The following is an 18,464-nucleotide window of genomic DNA, read 5'->3' as shown; positions in this document are numbered from 1 at the left end:
TTTCCGTTGAGCCAGATCTGGGACTGGAAAGGCCACATCCCCCAGCATCATCATCATCATCTACATCATCATCGTCATCTTCATTCTTTTTCCATTATAGCCGAAAACTGGAAAACGCGCCCGGTCGCTTCGCTATCGCTGCTCAGTTTGCGTGAAAATTTGAATTAATTAAGACGTTTTGCTCGCGACCTCCTCTTGTGCTGAAGGGAAAAGAAAAACAAATTCGAGTCCCCATGCCTGAAAATAATAGTACCGTAGTGCCACCGCCAAGGATTCATCACCCGCCAGCGACGGTGGTATCCTGTCCTCACCATCCGCCGGATGGGTCCCTACCGCCAACCCTCAGGTCCTCCAGCGGAAAACCACCGATGTCGATAATCAAATTCCTCGAATTGGTACGCACCGAGCGCGCTCCGTCGAGTTCGTGATCCGATAATTGATTTCGATTTTTCGGGATGGGTCAATGCGGGGGGAAAAAAAGCGGAACTTGTGTGGTCAGCGTTTGGTAAAATGGGAATTAAATTCCGACTATGGTTTAATTACGTCGAAAGCTATGTGTAATGACACGGTTTGATCTGTTTGAATGCTGATGGTCAGTTAGTGTAGTCCAGCTCTGTTTTCAGCAGGAACGGATGGGTGCCGGTGTGACATCGCTATAGCTGGAGGTGGCTGCTGTAATCGTGAAGAATTAAGAGGGTGAAAAGTGAAAAACACCAACGCGGTTGGATCTTGATAGCTTCGGGCGATTGTGGTTCGCTTGTTTCTTTGTCGTTTGGTCAACATCACAGGGTTTAAAATGGGAGACTTTAGCAGCAATTTTGTGAGAGCTTTTGATTGTATCTGAGACGCTGGTGGATGATTGTTGCCTTTCTAGTACAGCCAGATGTACCGAAAGGCTATGATGTCACTTGAAAATTACATTTTTGATCCGTTTGTATACGTGTATTTTTTTTTAACTTATCCACTTTTCTGTTGAACGGTTGAATCGATTTAAGTGGAACTTTTTCCAGTTCGTAAATATGTTTCTGAATCCCATAGAGCCCTGTTGAATTTTATCCCGATCGAATGTTTGGTTCCGGAGATATGAACAAAAAACCCGATTAATCCACCTACCGGTGGTAGGAGCCTTTATCAGTGAAAAATTAGCTTCATTTCATTGTATGATCACTATCACAGGGGCACCCAGAACATGCTTGAATGTTGCTGACACTCAGTATCCGTTCCTCAGGGTTTGCCGGTATGAATAAATAGGAAAATTGTTTGCCAAATATCCGTAAACTGCTTTAGTAAACAATGACTTCATACATCAAGTTGTCGCAACTGCGAGTTGCTCGCCCACTCAAACTGAAACAACCATGAGGTAGGATAAAATTTCCCCATATTGAGCTTGCATGTTAACAATGTGCCTGTTTTTGAGCTGAGTACATCAACTTCAAATTACTCAATATTAAATTCTACACCACTTCCTCAACACTCAGGCATGTTTCGGGTGACCAGAATATGAAATAATGCATGTTTTAAATAAACGCATGAATATGCATGAATAGCATGTTTTAAATAAACGCATAACATTTCTCTTGTAACTAAACATGAAATCAATAGCGTTGCTAAGGACTTGCTGACAACTAATAAAGTCTTCGGTAGCTTCGATTTCGATTACAACAATACCTCTTCTTAATCGGATAATCCTAGGAGCTTCCGGTGTTCTTGAAATATTGTAGTATCCAGTGCTTTGGTGAATATATCCGCCAATTGCTTGTAGATTGGGATTGGCTCAATCTCCATTGTTCCCTTGTTGACATGATCCCACAGGAACTGATGCTTGACATCGATGTGTTTCGCTCTTCTGCATTCTGCGTGCTTGTCCTCGAAGATCGTGGCACAGCCAAGTTTACCGCACCGTATTCAGCTTCACTGGATGATAAGGCCACCATCTGTTGTTTCCTGCTGGCCTAGGAAACTGTACTGCCAAAAACTTTAAATACGAAACTGGATACAGATTTCCTGTCTACAGCATCTGAAGCCCATTCCGCGTCGGCAAATGCCACCAGAGCAGTTTAATTATCCTTCTTGGTGTATAGGAGATTCATGTCCTTTGTGCCTTTTAAGTAGCGAGTGATTCTCTTCAAAGTTTGCCAATGGAAATCTCCTGGATTCTGCTGATATCTACCTAGGTATCCTATCGAGTAGCTGATATCTGGACGAACACATAGCATTGTGTACATGATACTTCCCAGTAACTCTCGGTATGGCTGCATCGTAGTGCTTATATCTTGAACTTGCAGCAGAAAACTTCACGGCCAATCATACCAACTCAGCGACTGAGAATAATTGACTCAGAGAATTTTCTTTCCACATGAAATTTACTCAGATTTGGAAGAAACTGCAGGAACTCTATCATTGTCCCATGAGGCTGAAATCAACACGGCCAATCATACCAACTCAGCGACTGAGTATCTGAATCTTGATTCCCAGGAAGTAGCTGATTTCACCGCAATCTGACATTTGGAACATCTCGGAAAGTGTCTTCTTGATGTCCAAAACCGAGGAGAGCGTGAACACTCTTTCTTCGTTCAACTTGTTGTTCCAACAGCGTGGGCTTTGCTTCAATCAATATAAAGATTTCTTCAATTTGCATACCAGGTTGGACGGCGCATCAATCCCGTCAGGAACAGCCAGGTACACGTTCTCTTGAAGAGCCCCATCGAGAAAAGCGGTCTTCACGTCAAGTTGATGCACGTACATTTTCCTGTGAACCGCCACAGCTAGGACAGTCCAAATCGTAGCCATTTTTGCAACTGGAGCGTAGGTGTCAGTGTAGTCCAATCCATCCCTCTGTTAAAAGCCCTTGGCTACTAGACGCACTTTACAACGGGCAGGTTTGCCATCTTCATCCTCCTTGATGCGAAACTGCCACTTTGTACTGATAACAACAGCATTGCTTGGGCGTTCCACCAGACATCAGACGCTGTTTTCGTTCCTGGAGTTCAGCTCGTCTTTCACAGCTAAAAAACCAGTTACGTTCATCGGCGGTTCGTTGACTGAGTGATCGCAGGTTGGCTCATCGAAAGCTTGATTGCCGTATCAAGGTTCGAATCAAGTTTTTGCTGCGAATGGAGCGCTTCCGGTCTTCAAAGTTGCACATCATCATCGTTGTCACCAGATTCGTCATCAGAAATCAGCAACGTACCAGATCCAACACTCTGATTCACGTTTTCCCCCTCTTGCTCGGCTTGTGGTGGCAGTCGTCAAAATTGCTTCATAATGTTGCTCATCGTTGGATTCAACTTCCAGATCGTACAGTAAAATTGTCAGCGGCAATTCCGGTTGCTTATTCGTAGAAAACGGAAAGGAAAATGTATTGAAATTAACGTCTCTTTGAAGAGATAAATAGCTGTTTAGTCTCCGCATAGCATAAGCGGTAGCCGTTAGGATCATACCCTACCATCACTGCAGCTCTGCTCTTGGAGTATAGATTCTTTCTCTGTTGCGATGGAATCTAATACCCTGGACAGACTATGGCTTATATCATGTAATATAGGCTGTCTTGCAATGAGCACTCATATATAGGATTTCCAGTGAAAACACGATGTATGAGTGCTCATTGCAAGATAGCTTATATTACATGATATAAGCCATAGTCTGTCCAGGGTATAAGCAAAAGCCTTGCATCCGAAAACTTGCGTGGGTCCACTCTTGCTGACTATATAAACTGCAGCAAACACCGCTTCACCCCACATGGATTTCGGGGCCTTTGACTCCACTCCACTCCAGTATCGTACGAACCTTCTCTAGTAACGTCCGGTTAAACCTTTCTGTGCTCAATTTGGATACCTTGTTCGTTGCAGTATCGGCTCTGTTCGTAGGAACAATATTTACGACCTTGGTCAACGGTCAACGCTGCTGTTGCCATCGCCTCGTAACAGCGGAACTTCTCGAAGACTTCGGAATTCTTCTTCATTAGGTAAACGACTGCAAAATGTGTATAATCATCTACAAACGAGACGATGTACCGTGATCCATCCCAGGCAACAGGCGTGCTCGGACCGCAAACGTCAGAAAGGATCCTTTTCAATGGACGGCTAGCACGTGGTCGGGTTCCATTGAATGGTTGACGGCACTGCTTGGCCAGTACGCTCTTGCTCTTACCAATGTGACCCAATCGGCGATGCCAAAGATTGACGTCTTGAGTTGCACACAGATGTGCAGAACCGTTGAAATAGAAGACGTTCAGTTCGTAAAAGTCATCTTTCAATGGGCAGATCGCTATTTCACCAACAATCGGTCCGAAACTCACCGTTACGCCAGCTTTGGCCGTCCTCTTGAAGATTGGCTCCGCAAATCGTTCATTGATGCCAAGCAGTCATCATTGGTCGCCCTTGGCAACACCAATCACCACATCTAGAGCCAGCTGGTCTTCACCCAGATTCTCCAACGCAGTTACCAGGGTCACAAAAAGCTGCGAGACCATGTCTCCTTCCTCAAGCTTCGCACCAGCAGACTTGAGTTGCCGAATGAGCTCTTCAAAGATCTTGAGATGTTCCTTGATCGACGTTCTTTCCATCATCCTGAGTCTTGCCAGCTGCTTCGCGTAGACATTCTCCAACATATTCCGAAGTGGTTGATTGTTGTTCATTTTCTCTTCTCGATGTCCTCCTGGGTTGATGCATATATCATGTCACGCTCTAAGGGGGGAGTGGAGGGTCTGCGATTTTGTGACAAGCAATGCATTAAGTATAGGAAAAACGTTACGATAGGGGGGAAGGGGTAAATTTCTGCTCGATTTAGCGTGACATAATTAATGCATGGGCCCTTCTTGCTATTTTGCTTTTTGACTTCCGGTCCGCCATTCTGGATCTCAAAATTTCACCGGATGTTGTTCTGTAGAAACCAATATTGTAGGGTCTCTGTAGGATATCCGAGGCATTTTTACAAAACGGAAGTCATCTTCTTCCGGTCCACCATCTTGGATCCCAAAATATCGAGCACCGGATATCGAGTTTTAACATCTATTCGTCAAACCCGTTCCGTTGATGCCCATTATACAAGTTCTTCGAAGAATTTCACAATTTGGAAGTTGCCATCTTGGATTTCTGTCCGCCATCTTGGATCTCAAAACAGCACCGGACATCAATTTTGGACTTCTCACGCTTGTTCCGTAGATACCCATATTTTGGAGTCTTCAAGGCATTTTTATAATCCGGGAGTCACCATCTTTGGTTTCCGGTCCACAATCTTGGATCTCGAAATTGCACCGAATATCGATTTTTAACATCTACTCGTCAACCTTATTCCGTAGGTACCCATATTGTAGGGTCTTCAAGTCATTTTCATATAGCGGAAGTCGCCACTTGGACTTCGTTCCGCCATATTGGATCTAAAAATTGCACCGGATAGCGATTTTGGAAATCTACTCATCAAGTCCGTTCCGTAGATACCCATATTGTAGGGTCTTCTAGGCATTTTCAGAAACCGGAAGTCACCATCTTGGATCTTAAAATTGCACCGGAATCTATATATCGTCTGTAGATATGTACCCATAATGAAGGATCTCCGAGGCATTTCCATAGACCGAAAGTCATCATCTTGAATTACGGTTCGCCATCTTGGATCTCAAAAATGCACCGGATATCGACTTGTCAAGCCCGTTCCGTTGATAGCCATATTGTAGGGTCTTCGAGGCATTTTCAAAAACCGGAAGTCATCATCTTGGATTCAAAAGTATCCACTTTCCGGAAGCTACACACTCACAGGCCACCATTGATTCATCGCGTTAACACTCCGAACACGATGCCTCCGGTAAAAAGTGTAACGGCAAATTGGCAATGTTTGAAAAATAATTACTCAGCAATTTACCAATGCATTTTAAATCTATTGATACTGAAAAAAAACACTCTTAAATTGTATAAAACTACACGCCAATAAATTTAAAGTTCGTCAATAAATGGCTGAGCGTTGATTTTTCAAACATGGCAAATTTGCCGCTACACATTTTACCGGAGAATAGAATAGAGAATATTACCAACCTAACCATTGAATGTTCATTTTAGTGCCACACTTGTGTGGGATCTACTATAGAAAAGTGAACAAGAAATAATGTTTGGATTTAAAATAAAAATATTGAAAATAATATTTCTACATTAATATCTGTACACATTATTTTCTACCTGGGGTCATTTTTGGCCAGAAAACCAGAGAATTTTACAGAACTTCATAGAAATTAACAGAATTTCAGAGAAGTTTGCAGGGAACTTTATAAATCTTCAGATAAATTTTAAGAACTTCAGGTAAATTCGTAGAACTTCAGGGAAATTCGTAGAACTTCAGAGAGGTTTTAAGGACTTCAGGGAAGTCCGGTAATCTTCAGATATATTTTCAAAACTTCAGGGAAACTCGCAGATCTTCAGATAAATTTACAGAACTTGGAGAAAGTTCATATGCAAGTTCGTTAAACTTCAGATAAATATTCAGAACATAAAAGAAGCCGCAGGGAAGCTCGTAGATCATCTGAGAAATTTGAAGAACTTTAGGGACATCGTGAATCGTCAAAAAAATTTGAAGAACTTCAGGGAAGTCCGTATCTCACGAGAAATTTGCAGAACTTGAGGGAAGCTAACAGATCGTCAGAGCAATTTGCAGAACTGTGGGGAAGTTTATAGACCTTCAGAGAAGTTTTGTGAACTTTTCGGAAGTCCGTGAATTTTTTGAGAAACTTTAAGAACTGCAGGGAAGTCCGTAGACCTTTTGAGAAATTTGAATAATTTCAGGAAATTATGCAAAATTTCTGGATAGTTCATATGCAAGTTTGTAGAACTTCAGAAAAATTTGCACAACTTCAGGGAATTGAGTAGAATTTACAAAAAATTAAAAACATCAGGGATAGTCCGCGAATCTTTAGAGAATTTTGAAGAACTTCCAGGAAGTCCGAGAATCTTCAGAAAAAATTGCTGAACTTCAGGGAAGCTCTGAGATCTTTAGAGAAACTTCCAGAACCTTAAATATATCGTAGATCTCCAAAAGTCAAGAAGTTTGCAGAACTTTAGCGAAATTCAGAACTTCAGATAAATATGCAGAACTTCAGGAAAGTTCATATGCAAGTTCGTAGAACTTGAGATAAATTTTCAGAACATAAGAGAAACCGCACGGAAGCTCATACATCTTCTCATAAGTTTTAAGAACTTTAGGGATATCGTGAATCGTCAAAGAAATTTGAAGAACTTCAGGGAAGTCCATATCTCGAGAGAAATTTGCAGAACTTCAGAGAAGCTAACAGATCGTCAGAGCAATTTGCAGAACTGCAGGGATATTCGTAGAACTTCGGATAATTCCGCAGGGAAGTTCGTAGATCTTCAGAGAAATTTGCACAACTTCAGGGAAATTCGAAGAACTTAAAAATTATAACATCAAGGAAAGTCCGTGAATATTTAGAGAATTTTGAAGAACTTCAGAGAAAATTGGCTGAACTTCAGGGAAATTCGAAAAACTTTTCGGAAGTCCGTGAATTTTTTGAGAAATTTTTAGAACTGCAGGGAAGTCCGTAGACCTTTTGAGAAATTTGAATAATTTCAGGAAATTATGCAAAATTTCTGGATAGTTCATATGCAAGTTTGTAGAACTTCAGAAAAATTTGCACAACTTCAGGTAATTGAGTAGAACTTACAAAAAAATAAAAACATCAGGGATAGTCCGCGAATCTTTAGAGAATTTTGAAGAACTTCAAGGAAGTCCGAGAATCTTCAGAAAAAGTTGCTGAACTTCAGGGAAGCTCTAAGATCTTTAGAGAAACTTCCAGAACTTTAAGTATATCGTAGATCTCCAAAAGTCAAGAAGTTTGCAGAACTTTAGCGAAATTCAGAACTTCAGATAAATGTACAGAACTTCAGGAAAGTTCATATGCAAGTTCGTAGAACTTGAGATAAATTTTCAAAACATAAGAGAAACCGCTGGGAAGCTCGTACATCTTCTCATAAGTTTTAAGAACTTTAGGGATATCATGAATCGTCAAAGAAATTTGAAGAACTTCAGGGAAGTCCATATCTCGAGAGAAATTTGCAGAAATTCAGGGAAGCTAACAGATCGTCAGAGCAATTTGCAGAACTGCAGGAATGTTCGTAGAACGTCAAAAAATTCCGCAGGGAAGTTCGTAGACATTCAGCAAAGTTTTGCGAACTTTTGGGAAGTCTGTGATTTTTTTGAGAAATTGAAAGAACTGCAGGGAAGTTCGTAGACCTTTTGAATTAAAATTTGAATAAATTCAGGAAAGTATGCAGAATTTCTGGATAGTTCATTTGCAAGTTCGTAGAACTTCAGAGAAATTTGCACAACTTCATGGAATTGAATAGAACTTAAAAAAAATCATCAGGGATAGCTCGAAATTTTTTAGAGAATTTTGAAGAACTTCAACGAAGTCCGAGAATCTTCAGAAAAGCTGCTGAGCTTCAGGGAAGCTCTGAGATCTTTAAAGAAACTTTCAGAACTTTAAGTATACCGTAGATCTCCAGAAGTCTAGAAGTTTGCAGAGCTATAGGGATATTCAGAACTTCAGATAAATATGCAGAATATATGCAATTTCGTAGATCTTCAAATAAAGTTTGCAGAACTTCAGGGAAATTAGTAGAACTTAAAAAACATCATGGATAGTCCGTGAATCTTATGAGAAGTTCGGAAAACTTCAAGAAAGTCCAAGAATCTTCAGAAAAATTTGCTGAACTTTAGGAAAGTTCTTAGATCTTTAGATACATTTCCAGAACTTTAAGAATATCGTAGATGTCCAGAGACATTCGCAGAACTTCAGAGAAGTTCATATATGCAAGTTTGTAGAACTTCAGAGATTTACGCAAAACTTTAGAGTAGTTCGCAGTAGTTCAGCGAAAGAGCCGTGATTCTTCAGCGATATTTGAAGACTTTCAGGCAAGTTCTGAAAACTTCAGAGATATTTAGAGTCCGTAGACCTCTAGCACATACAAACTCGTAGATCTTAAAAGAAATTTGCAGAACTTCAGGATTCGTGAATCTTTAGAGAATTTTGAGATAGTCCCTGAATCTTAAGAGAACTTTAAAGAACTTCAGGGCTGTACCGAAAATCTTCCGAAAAAGTTGCTGAAGTTCAGGGAAGCTCTGAGATCTTTAGAGAAATTTTAAAAACGATCAAGAATTTCGTAGATCTCCTAAGAAATTTGCAGAACTGCAGGGAAATTCAGAACTTCAGATAAATATGCAGAACTTCAGAAAGGTTCGTATGGAAGTTCGTAGAACTTCACAGAAATTTGTAGAACCTCAGGGAAAGTCGTAGATCTTTAATAAATTAAAAACATCAGGGGTAGGCCGTGAATCTTTAGAGAATTTTGAAAAATTTCAGGGAAGTCCGAAAATCTTCAGAAAAATTTGCAGGACTTCGGCGAAGTTTTGAGATCTTAAGATCAGAACTTTAAGAATGCCGTAGATCTTCAGAAAAATCCGCAGAGCTCCAGGGAAATTCAGAACTTCAGATACATTTGCAGAACTTCAGAAAGCTTCTTTCTTAAGATCTTCAGAGAAATTTGTAGAACTTCAAGAAAATTCGTAGAACTTAAAAATAATAATAACATCAGGGACAGGTCGTGAATCTTTAGATAATTTTGAAGAACTTTAGGCAAAATTGACTGAACTTCAGGCAAATTCTGAGATCTTTAAAGAAATGTGTAGAACTTCAGGGAAATTCGTAGTACATCAGGGATAGTTCGTGATTCATCAGAGAATTCTGAAGAACTTCAGGGAAGTCCAATTTCCAGAACTTTAAGAATTTCGTTGATCTCCAGAGAAATTTTCAGAACTTCAGGAAAGTTCATATGCAAGTTTGTAGAAATTCAGAGAAATCTTCAGAACTTCAGAGGAATTCGTAGAACTTGAAAAAAAATAATAACATCAGGGATAGGTCGTGAATCTTTAGAGAATTTCGAAAAACTTCAGGAAGTCTGGAATCTTCAGAAAAATTTGCTAAACTTCAGATAAGTTCTGAGATCTTAAGATCTCTAGGGAAATTTGCAGAACTTCAGATACATTTGCAGAACTTCAGGAAAGTTCGTAGATCTTCAGAGAAATTTGCAGAACTTCAAGAAAACTCGTAGAACTTAAAAAAATAAGAACATCAGGGACAGGTCGTGAATCTTTAGATAATTTTGAAGAACTTCAGGGAAATTAGCTTAACTGCAGGCAAGTTATGCAGAACTTTAGAGTAGTTCACAGGAAAGTTCATAGATTTCCAGAAACGTTTTAACAGCTTTTATTCTTCAAAAAAAGAGCCATGATTTTTCAGCGATATTTGATGAACTTCAGGGAAGTTCTGAAAATTTAAGGCAAATTTAAAATCCGTCGACCTTTAGCACATGCACATATGTAGAAATTCAGAGAATTTTTCAGAACTTCAGAGGAATTCGTAGAACTTAAAAAATGAAAGCACCAGGGATATTCCGCGAATCTTTAGAGAATTTTAAAGCACTTCAGGGAAATCCGAAAATCTTCAGAAAAAGTTGCTTAACTTCAGGCAAATTCTGAGATCTTTGGTGAAATTTAAAAAAAAAACATTAAGAATTTCGTAGATCTCCATAGAAATTTGCAGAACAGCAGGGAATCTCAGAATTTCAGATAAATATGCAGAACTTCAACAAGGTTCTAATGGAAGTTCGTAGAGTTTCGAAGAAATTTGCAGACCTTTAGGGAAATTCGAAGAACTTAAAAAAAATTAAAAACATCAGGGATAGGCCGTGAATCTTTAGAGAATTTTGAAAAACTTCAGGAAAGTCCGAGAATCTTCAGAAAAAATGGCTGATCTTTAGATCAGAACTTTAATAATTTCAAAGATCTTCATGAAAATTTGCAGAGCTCCAGGGAAATTACCCTAGTAGCACCCTTATTATAAATTGATCTTGGAAACTTATATACGACTTATTTCAGTTATAAACAAGTTGCTACAACTTTTTGGGACATAATTGTGCTACTTGGGCAAAAACTTCAGATACATTTGCAGAACTTAAGGGAAAATTGGCAGAACTTCAAGCAAGTTCCGAGATCTTTCGAGAAATTTGCAGAACTTTAAGAGTTTCGTAGATTTCCAGAGAAATTTGTAGAGCGTCTGGTAAATTCAAAACTTCAGATAAATATGCAGAACTTCAGGAAAGTTCACATGCAAGTTCATAGAACTTTAGAGTTTACGGGAATGTCCATTGATGTTCAGAAAAAAATTAAGAACTTTGAATTTTAAGCGAAATAGCCGTGATTCTTCAGCGATATTCGATGAATTTCAGGGAAGTTCTGAAAACTTCAGAGAAATTCAAGGTTCACAGACTTTTAGCACCCGCAAATTCGTAGAACTTCAGAGAAATTCGCAGAAGTGACCTACCCCTTTGGGAAGTTTGCAGAACTTCAGGAAAGATCTTCAGAGAAATTTGAAGAATATCGCTTCATTTATAAAAGCCGTGCACCAAAATGCATAAGCGAATTTTTGGACGCCCATCTACAGTAGAGCGTTTCAGCGTTATATGGAAAAAAAAAAGTCAACGTCTGGAATTTCAAACGCTAATCCCTGGAATGGTAGTTTGGGGGGTTAGAAACCGCTTGTCAAAATTTAAAGTCATTTGGTTCACAGGAACCCCTCGCTCAAAGAGGTTGAATTTTGTATGAGAAAAATTCACTTTCGCGGCTCTAGGTGGTGCTGTAGTTGGTCGATTTTCGTCGTGAACAAAATGTAGATCCTTTGGAGTATTGGGAGTACCTTGGCTGAAGATTGGAAGTGAATCCGAGTTAACTCCGAAAAGTCATTAGCGTTTCAAATGAACAACACCTGTCTTACTTTTGGGGAGGGCCTAACGCGCCTTGTGCGGTTTTGATTTTTACGAACAGGCATACGATTAACTTGTTAGAACAAGGCGATGGTGAAAATCTACAGCAACAGGCATCTATGAGTACTGCTGATTCATATTTTAACAAAACCAACCCACAACCTGGTTCTACGCGTAACTCTCGGATATAGAGAATCTCTTTCCAATAGAGACATCTCCCAACACCACACAACATATCGCATTATTAGGACCTCCGGCGATTATCATAAGGAAAATAATTAAAAGAATAAATTGCAACGGACTCACCACATTGTTACAGTGATCTCAAAACTCAAGGGTGGGTTTACTGAGCACGATAATAGATTTGCATATTCTTAGTGTCGGGGATGACGTCCAATGATAAATACAAGCGAACCAGAAATCCAGTAGGGCCAATCAGTTGATCAACCAGATGATGCCAGCAGGAAAGGTGAACGAAGATGACTTGTGATTGAATGGATTCAGGCTGTCAATCGGAAGAACTGACCCACTCGTAAGAAACACAAAGAGCTGGCAACCAATAAGGCTAGGTCCCGAGATGCCAACCGAACCGATCGAAGATGATGCTTGGCGGTTGTCTGAATGGCAAACGAAACCTCATTGAAGGAACACTAATTAAAACTTTACAAAACATGACGGCTGATGTTCGCTTCGAGCAAAGCACACTACGATCTTTTCTCTAAATATCAACAGTAATATTTATGAATTTTCAAAAGCAAATACGTGTAGAATATAATCACAATCTTTGTTCAACGGATAGGATTATTTTGTTTTTAAATCTAGTTCAAGAAAATTAAAATATGTTGATGTATTCAGTCCTGCCCTCTGAATCACACGGGACATTATTTCTTTTCAGTGCCTTGCCACCGCATGCACCGTGCTGCACTACTACAGCTTCGACGACGGTGATCTGATAACGGGATTCCTGGCGACTGGCACCTTTTGCGGATACATCGTCATCCTGACAACGGTTATGGTTGGTAAGCAAAATCGAAACATTTAGATATGTTCACAGAAAATCACAACAAGCTTCTAACCAAAGGATACCTCATGAAAGCCCACGTCCACCGGCGGTTGAATCTTTTCTACAGCCTGCTGGGATGTGCCCTATTTCTCACCGCGGGCGTCTTCATCATAGAAGCCTGGGAGCACGCCTTCCGGACGCGAACCCGAGACCTGGCCATCACCAAGGGGTCGGTTGCCATCATCAACGGAGTCATCTTCCTGATGGATACGATTTTCACCTTTCGCGAACGGAAGTAGTCCCTGGTAGTGCGCGACGATTTTCGATTTTCAGTACAATATTTTAACGATAATGAAACAGCACGTAGAATACATTTCGCGAGTACTTGTGTCCAATTAAATTCGATGATGACTGACCAACCGGCAATAACCATTAGCACGTCATTTTCCGCTCTGCTCCTGGCTGCCTGAAAACGGTTCTCGGACCGCAATTAAGCGAATATAGAGTTCACACAGCACCGGTGCAGTTCAACGACCGAATTGCAATTGCCGAAAAGCGTGCCTGAAATTGTCCGTGCCAACTTCAATCACATTATTTTCCTGCGCGCGATCTCATTGCAATTGCCCTGCGATGTCCTCATTTCCCACTTCGATTTGATTTCAGTCAAATTGTGTTCAATTGATTTTATTACTCTCCCTGCCCCGCGTAGCACTTCGACCTACATGTATCGGAAAATGCAGAGAACCTCCTGTCCCCTGTCAAATTCCCTTTCCTGTCAATAAATTCTGTTATACACAGGCAGTTTAATTTCATAATGGTCTCAATGAAAACAGGCTTGAGCATTGATCACTTCTTGTTTCTCTTTGCTAATCATTTATTTATTTCATCAATTGCATTTTCATTCTGGTATAAATATGTCAATGCTTTCTCAAGCAAACTACACCAGGAAATCCTTTATCTCACATCACCATTGACGCTAAATAGAGCATACCGTTAATCCTTGTAGCATCGAGAGACAAAACTCACCAAAGCCAAAAATCCCACCCACACGCTTGGCAGAGCCCATTCATAGACACACATGAGCTGGGCCAAAGAAACGAAAATGCACTGTTTACAACCGAAAACAAAAATCCCACTCAACTATTGAACCGGATCCAAAGACCCACCACCAACGAGATGCAATCAGCACAATCAGGTTCGAAGAAGACAATCTGTCGACTCTCCCAACCCCCCACCCACCCCTTTTTTAAAACGTGCCAGTTGCATTTTCCAACCTCCCGGAGGAAGGCCACAAACCGGAAGAAGAAACTGCCGAAATGTAAACAAACAAACAAACCAACCGAAAATATGAAATATTGCACAATCGCGATCCGATGATGCTGTGGATGTGTTGGAATATTCCACCTTCCTTGTGCCTAAAAGAGCTACGGCACTCGGATTTTGCCAGCCAAGGAATCGAATTAAAATTCCTGTCAGGAGCAAATTCCCATACATGCTGGCTGGCTGCTGCTGCTGCTGCCGATTTTGCTCCATTGGAGATAAGTCTTCCCAAATTTGTAAAGCGCTCTGCTGCCCTGCAGCTGCACCAGCTCACTCGACGGCGATGTTGTAAATGCAATTTATTCCCGTCAGAGTGAAGCTCTGCGGACCCCAAGGCCTTTCGGGAAGGAGGAAACACATTCCATCTAGAGTCTTTTAGAAACAACAGCGAGGATGATGACGATACTGCAGTTAGAAGAGCACTATAAGTAGGCGGGATAAATGTGCATCGTCGAGAGATCCACCGTGATTCGATGGAAGGGTGTTCGGAGTTTCCGGCTCGGGGCTGCAGACGTATGCTCACTCGTAGGAGATTGAAGATGATGAAGATGAAGGCTGATTCTGACAGGAACGTCTTAGGAAGTTTTCCCTTCGTGGATGATAAGTTTGACTTGTAGTCCCTGGCTTTGACGATCTTGGACGAGCTTATGACTGCTCTCAACTTAGTATTTTTGAAAGCATTTTCTCAGTTATTAATAGAAGAAGTGAACGGTTGAATTTGAATATTGTGTGGCGGCAGAATGATACTCTAAAAGCTCAGGAAAGTGGAGGAAATTCCCAGGAAGAAAGGTTAAGCGATTTGAATTCACTTTAGCACTACGCGCAAACTAACTGTATATGGGAAATGTATTGTTTATGGTAAGTGGTAATTCCTGTCAGTGTTTTTCATACGTATGTAGTTTCAGATGGGTTAGTCACATACATGTCTGCATTTTGTTCTTTTAGAGTTTATTCAAATGTCATCACGGCTTGAAAGTTCGTTTTGAATTTTCATTCGTTTGTAATCATGGACGCAAAAAGGGAACTCGTGATAAGCCTGCTCAACCGGCACGGTGATTGTGAAATTCTGTTTTCGGACGAGAAAATGTTTCTGCCACAGGATCACCACAACCAGCAAAATGATCGAGTAGGGGAAATGGCTCTAATGTTGGCCTATGGATCTAAGATTGGACCCATCGCTAAAAATCTGCTATTTATCAATTTTATCTAGATGAACGCGTCATTGGGAGGGTATTAATGGATATTTTTGGTCGCTATTGAAAATTTAGCCGATTGCTGAATTTATGTATGGGCTCAAATTAGGGGCATTTAGGCCGACATTACATCCATTTCCCTTATATGCACTAGATTGCGGTCAGGAAATTCCGCGGGAAATCACACGCACATTATTGTAATAACTCTGTTATTGCCAGATTAGCTGTAATTACACAGAGAACCAATAGACGATGCTTGGGACTAGCAATCATCCTCAATGCGTAAAAACTCGTGATCTCAAACTAGGCAATACCAGTGCTGGCCGCGCCCGAACACAGGTCAAGAAAGGAAGGGGTAAGAATGTGTTAACGTGACACTCGCTTTGATGGAAGCCGAGAAATCCTCTGCACTTCCACGAGGAATCACTGGGATGTTGGGTAATAGGGTTGGGTTTGCAGCAGTGCTCGTTTTGGTAAACGATAAGCTGAATTAATGTCCTAACGATCATATAACGCGAAGGAGCTTGGGATTGTACCCACGGTCTTCTGCTCAGTAAGCAAAAACGTTTGCCACTAGGCAGACGAACTCCTTTTTAATTATTGAGTTGCTGTTATTACCATGTAGTCATATTAACAAATAAAACGATTGACGAATCTTGAATGTGGATGGGCTTGAGATTAGAATCATGATGATCTGCTCAGTAAGCAAAAACGGTTGCTCTAAGGCCACCGAGCCCCTCATATCACATTATACCGTTACTCAAGTTGTTATAACTATTCAAATCAGGCACCAACGACAACGAAAAGTTTCACAAAATACACGATAAACAAGCAATCTTACAACACATTTTTAATATGAAAGGACCTGGGATCGCGTTTTTCTGCTCAGTGAGCAAGCCACTGCAACCGACGATCTTTCAAATCCGAAAACTAAAAGCTACGAATGAGTACTTAGGCCTTCATTAAGTTCCACTTTCACGCGACGTTCAATGTTTCGATTTGCTCTTTACGCATTGTTTAGGCAATAATAACAAGCTGTGACCGACGTGACGATTTTTTAAGCCCTGGTACATTCTCGAATTTCACTTGGTATGTAATGAACAACAGAAATAAGCGATAATTTATATAGTTTCAGCAGTTGATGGTTAATTTTAAATATACTAACGGTACTGCCTACGGCAATTACGACACCAACTACGACGGCAAATACGGCGGCAAATACGACGGCAAATACGACGGCAAATACGACGGCAAATACGACGGCAAATACGACGGCAAATACGACGGCAAATACGACGGCAAATACGACGGCAAATGCGATGGCAAATACGACGGCAAATACGACGGTAAATACGACGGTAAATACGACGGCCCCTACGACGACTACAACAGCGAATTTGTAACTTACCATTTGTCTAGGATATAACACCTTTGCCCGGCACCTCCACTCGAGCTTCATGTCTGCTTTCTGTCACTATTTGCAAAAAATATCTAATAGCAATTACCTTTGCCGGCGCTGGCATAAAAATCTCTTATCACGTTTTCCTTCGGAAGGGAAGTAAAGCCGTTGTTCCCGGCCCATGTGTGATGAATGGGTGCGATACCCTACGCAGGTGTGGAAGCTGCCTTCCTCCACATTCGGTTGCCGTCAATGGACGGCAAACGATGTCCGTCGGTGATTGGCACTAGATTGCGGTACAGAGACCGACGTTAAATAAAGAGGAATGAAGATGAATAAAGCAATTACCTTTGTTGTAATACTTCCTGCATTGTCATGGTCATCTGGGAGGAGGTTCGCGTCTAGTGCTTTCCCCAGGAACCGTTCACGGCCACCAGCTACCGCCCGTCCAGTCTTGGGCGTATCCAGCGAGGTATCCTTCAGTTTGCTCACAATCTCCGACACTGGTGAGAGACCAGCAGACGAGCACTTTTGCAAGCCGTAAACTTGCTGATTCATGGCAACGTCGGCCACCGAATCACCACCAAAACTCGCGGCGGACACATTATCAGCCTTTTCCCCGGCTAATTTACCAACCGAACCGTGTTAAAACTCACACACGGTGATAGAACTACACGCCGAATTCGTAACATCCGAACACGGTGCACCGGCCTCCCGGTGGGCAATGAAAATCATAAGCACACTTACACACTGCTGGTTACAAAAAAAACACACCCGTGCAAAGAAACGAATCCAATAAATGTCACTCTCGTGAAAGCAAACCCGTCGTCTTCGAACGGCAAAAAATTAGTGGGGTTGTGTATAAGACACAACCGCATGGTTGACGTAGACTACGTTAAGTTGGGTAGTGAAATTCACGTGCATTTTTCTAGATATTGATTTAAAATACAGTAGAAGTAACCTACGATGTCGGTCCTATCTGCATATTTTGGATTTCCTACTTTGTGAAACTTGGTTAAATTCAGGACCTCACAAAAATGTGAATACATATTCTATTACATTTGGTTCCTAAATTACAATCAGATATGAGTAAGGCTTTCTTCAGGTGATTCATTGAAGCGTCCAACAATGACTGTGACAGTGGCTGATATTCCCTATCACTTCAAGATTTCTAGGACACGAATATTGGACGGTTGTGACATCACTCATGAAATTGAAACTCCTTGTGTACCGTACTGCAACAAACGTGAAGTTCCAGTTTCTTTGTTATAAGTTTTGTTGGAGCTGATATTTTCCAAGTAGGATCTGGGTGGCATCTGGGTGATTTTTCGATTTAAAAAAAAACTCAAACTTTAGCGTTTTTCCGCCACCTCAAATCACGTTCGATTGAGCCCAAATGTTGCAAACACACTACGAAAAAATTCATGTGAATTCACGTGCCCTGAGACCGACACATGCAAGCGGCCCAAATGACATAAGAATCAGTTGAAAGAAAGGAGAAAATCAATTCAATCAAGCGTACTTTTCGTCGAGTTGTGTACACGTTAAGAAAAAAGTACCCAACGACCAGTTCACTTTTACCTACTTTTGACTAGTTTGTCTCCTTTTCTCCTTCTAATGTTGTCAAAAACGGAGGAGCAAAACCACCCAACAGGGGTAGTAAAGTGTGGGAACACAACGTTGAGTAAAATCATATTTACCTGCTGTTGGGTACGACTAACTTACTTTTGGTT

The 18,464-nt window shown here is 41.0% G+C and overlaps 1 protein-coding gene across 1 annotated transcript; it reads left to right on the top strand.

Moving 5' to 3' along the window:
• The first annotated feature begins 233 nt into the window (after positions 1 to 233).
• Positions 234 to 13,118, top strand: LOC135713355 (uncharacterized). Its single transcript, XM_065236463.1, has 3 exons — positions 234 to 395; positions 12,712 to 12,835; positions 12,898 to 13,118. The coding sequence occupies exons 1-3, from the start codon at positions 234 to 236 to the stop codon at positions 13,116 to 13,118; spliced, it is 507 nt and encodes a 168-aa protein (XP_065092535.1).
• The last annotated feature ends 5,346 nt before the right edge of the window (positions 13,119 to 18,464 follow it).

This window comes from Ochlerotatus camptorhynchus, unplaced genomic scaffold (genome assembly GCF_037179485.1).
Source record: "Ochlerotatus camptorhynchus isolate MF236.1 unplaced genomic scaffold, CSIRO-AGI_Acam_v1.1 ptg000550l, whole genome shotgun sequence".
Lineage (NCBI taxonomy): Eukaryota > Metazoa > Arthropoda > Insecta > Diptera > Culicidae > Ochlerotatus > Ochlerotatus camptorhynchus.
The sequence above is the reverse complement of the archived record's forward strand: the minus strand, read 5'-3'. Positions and strand labels throughout refer to the sequence as shown.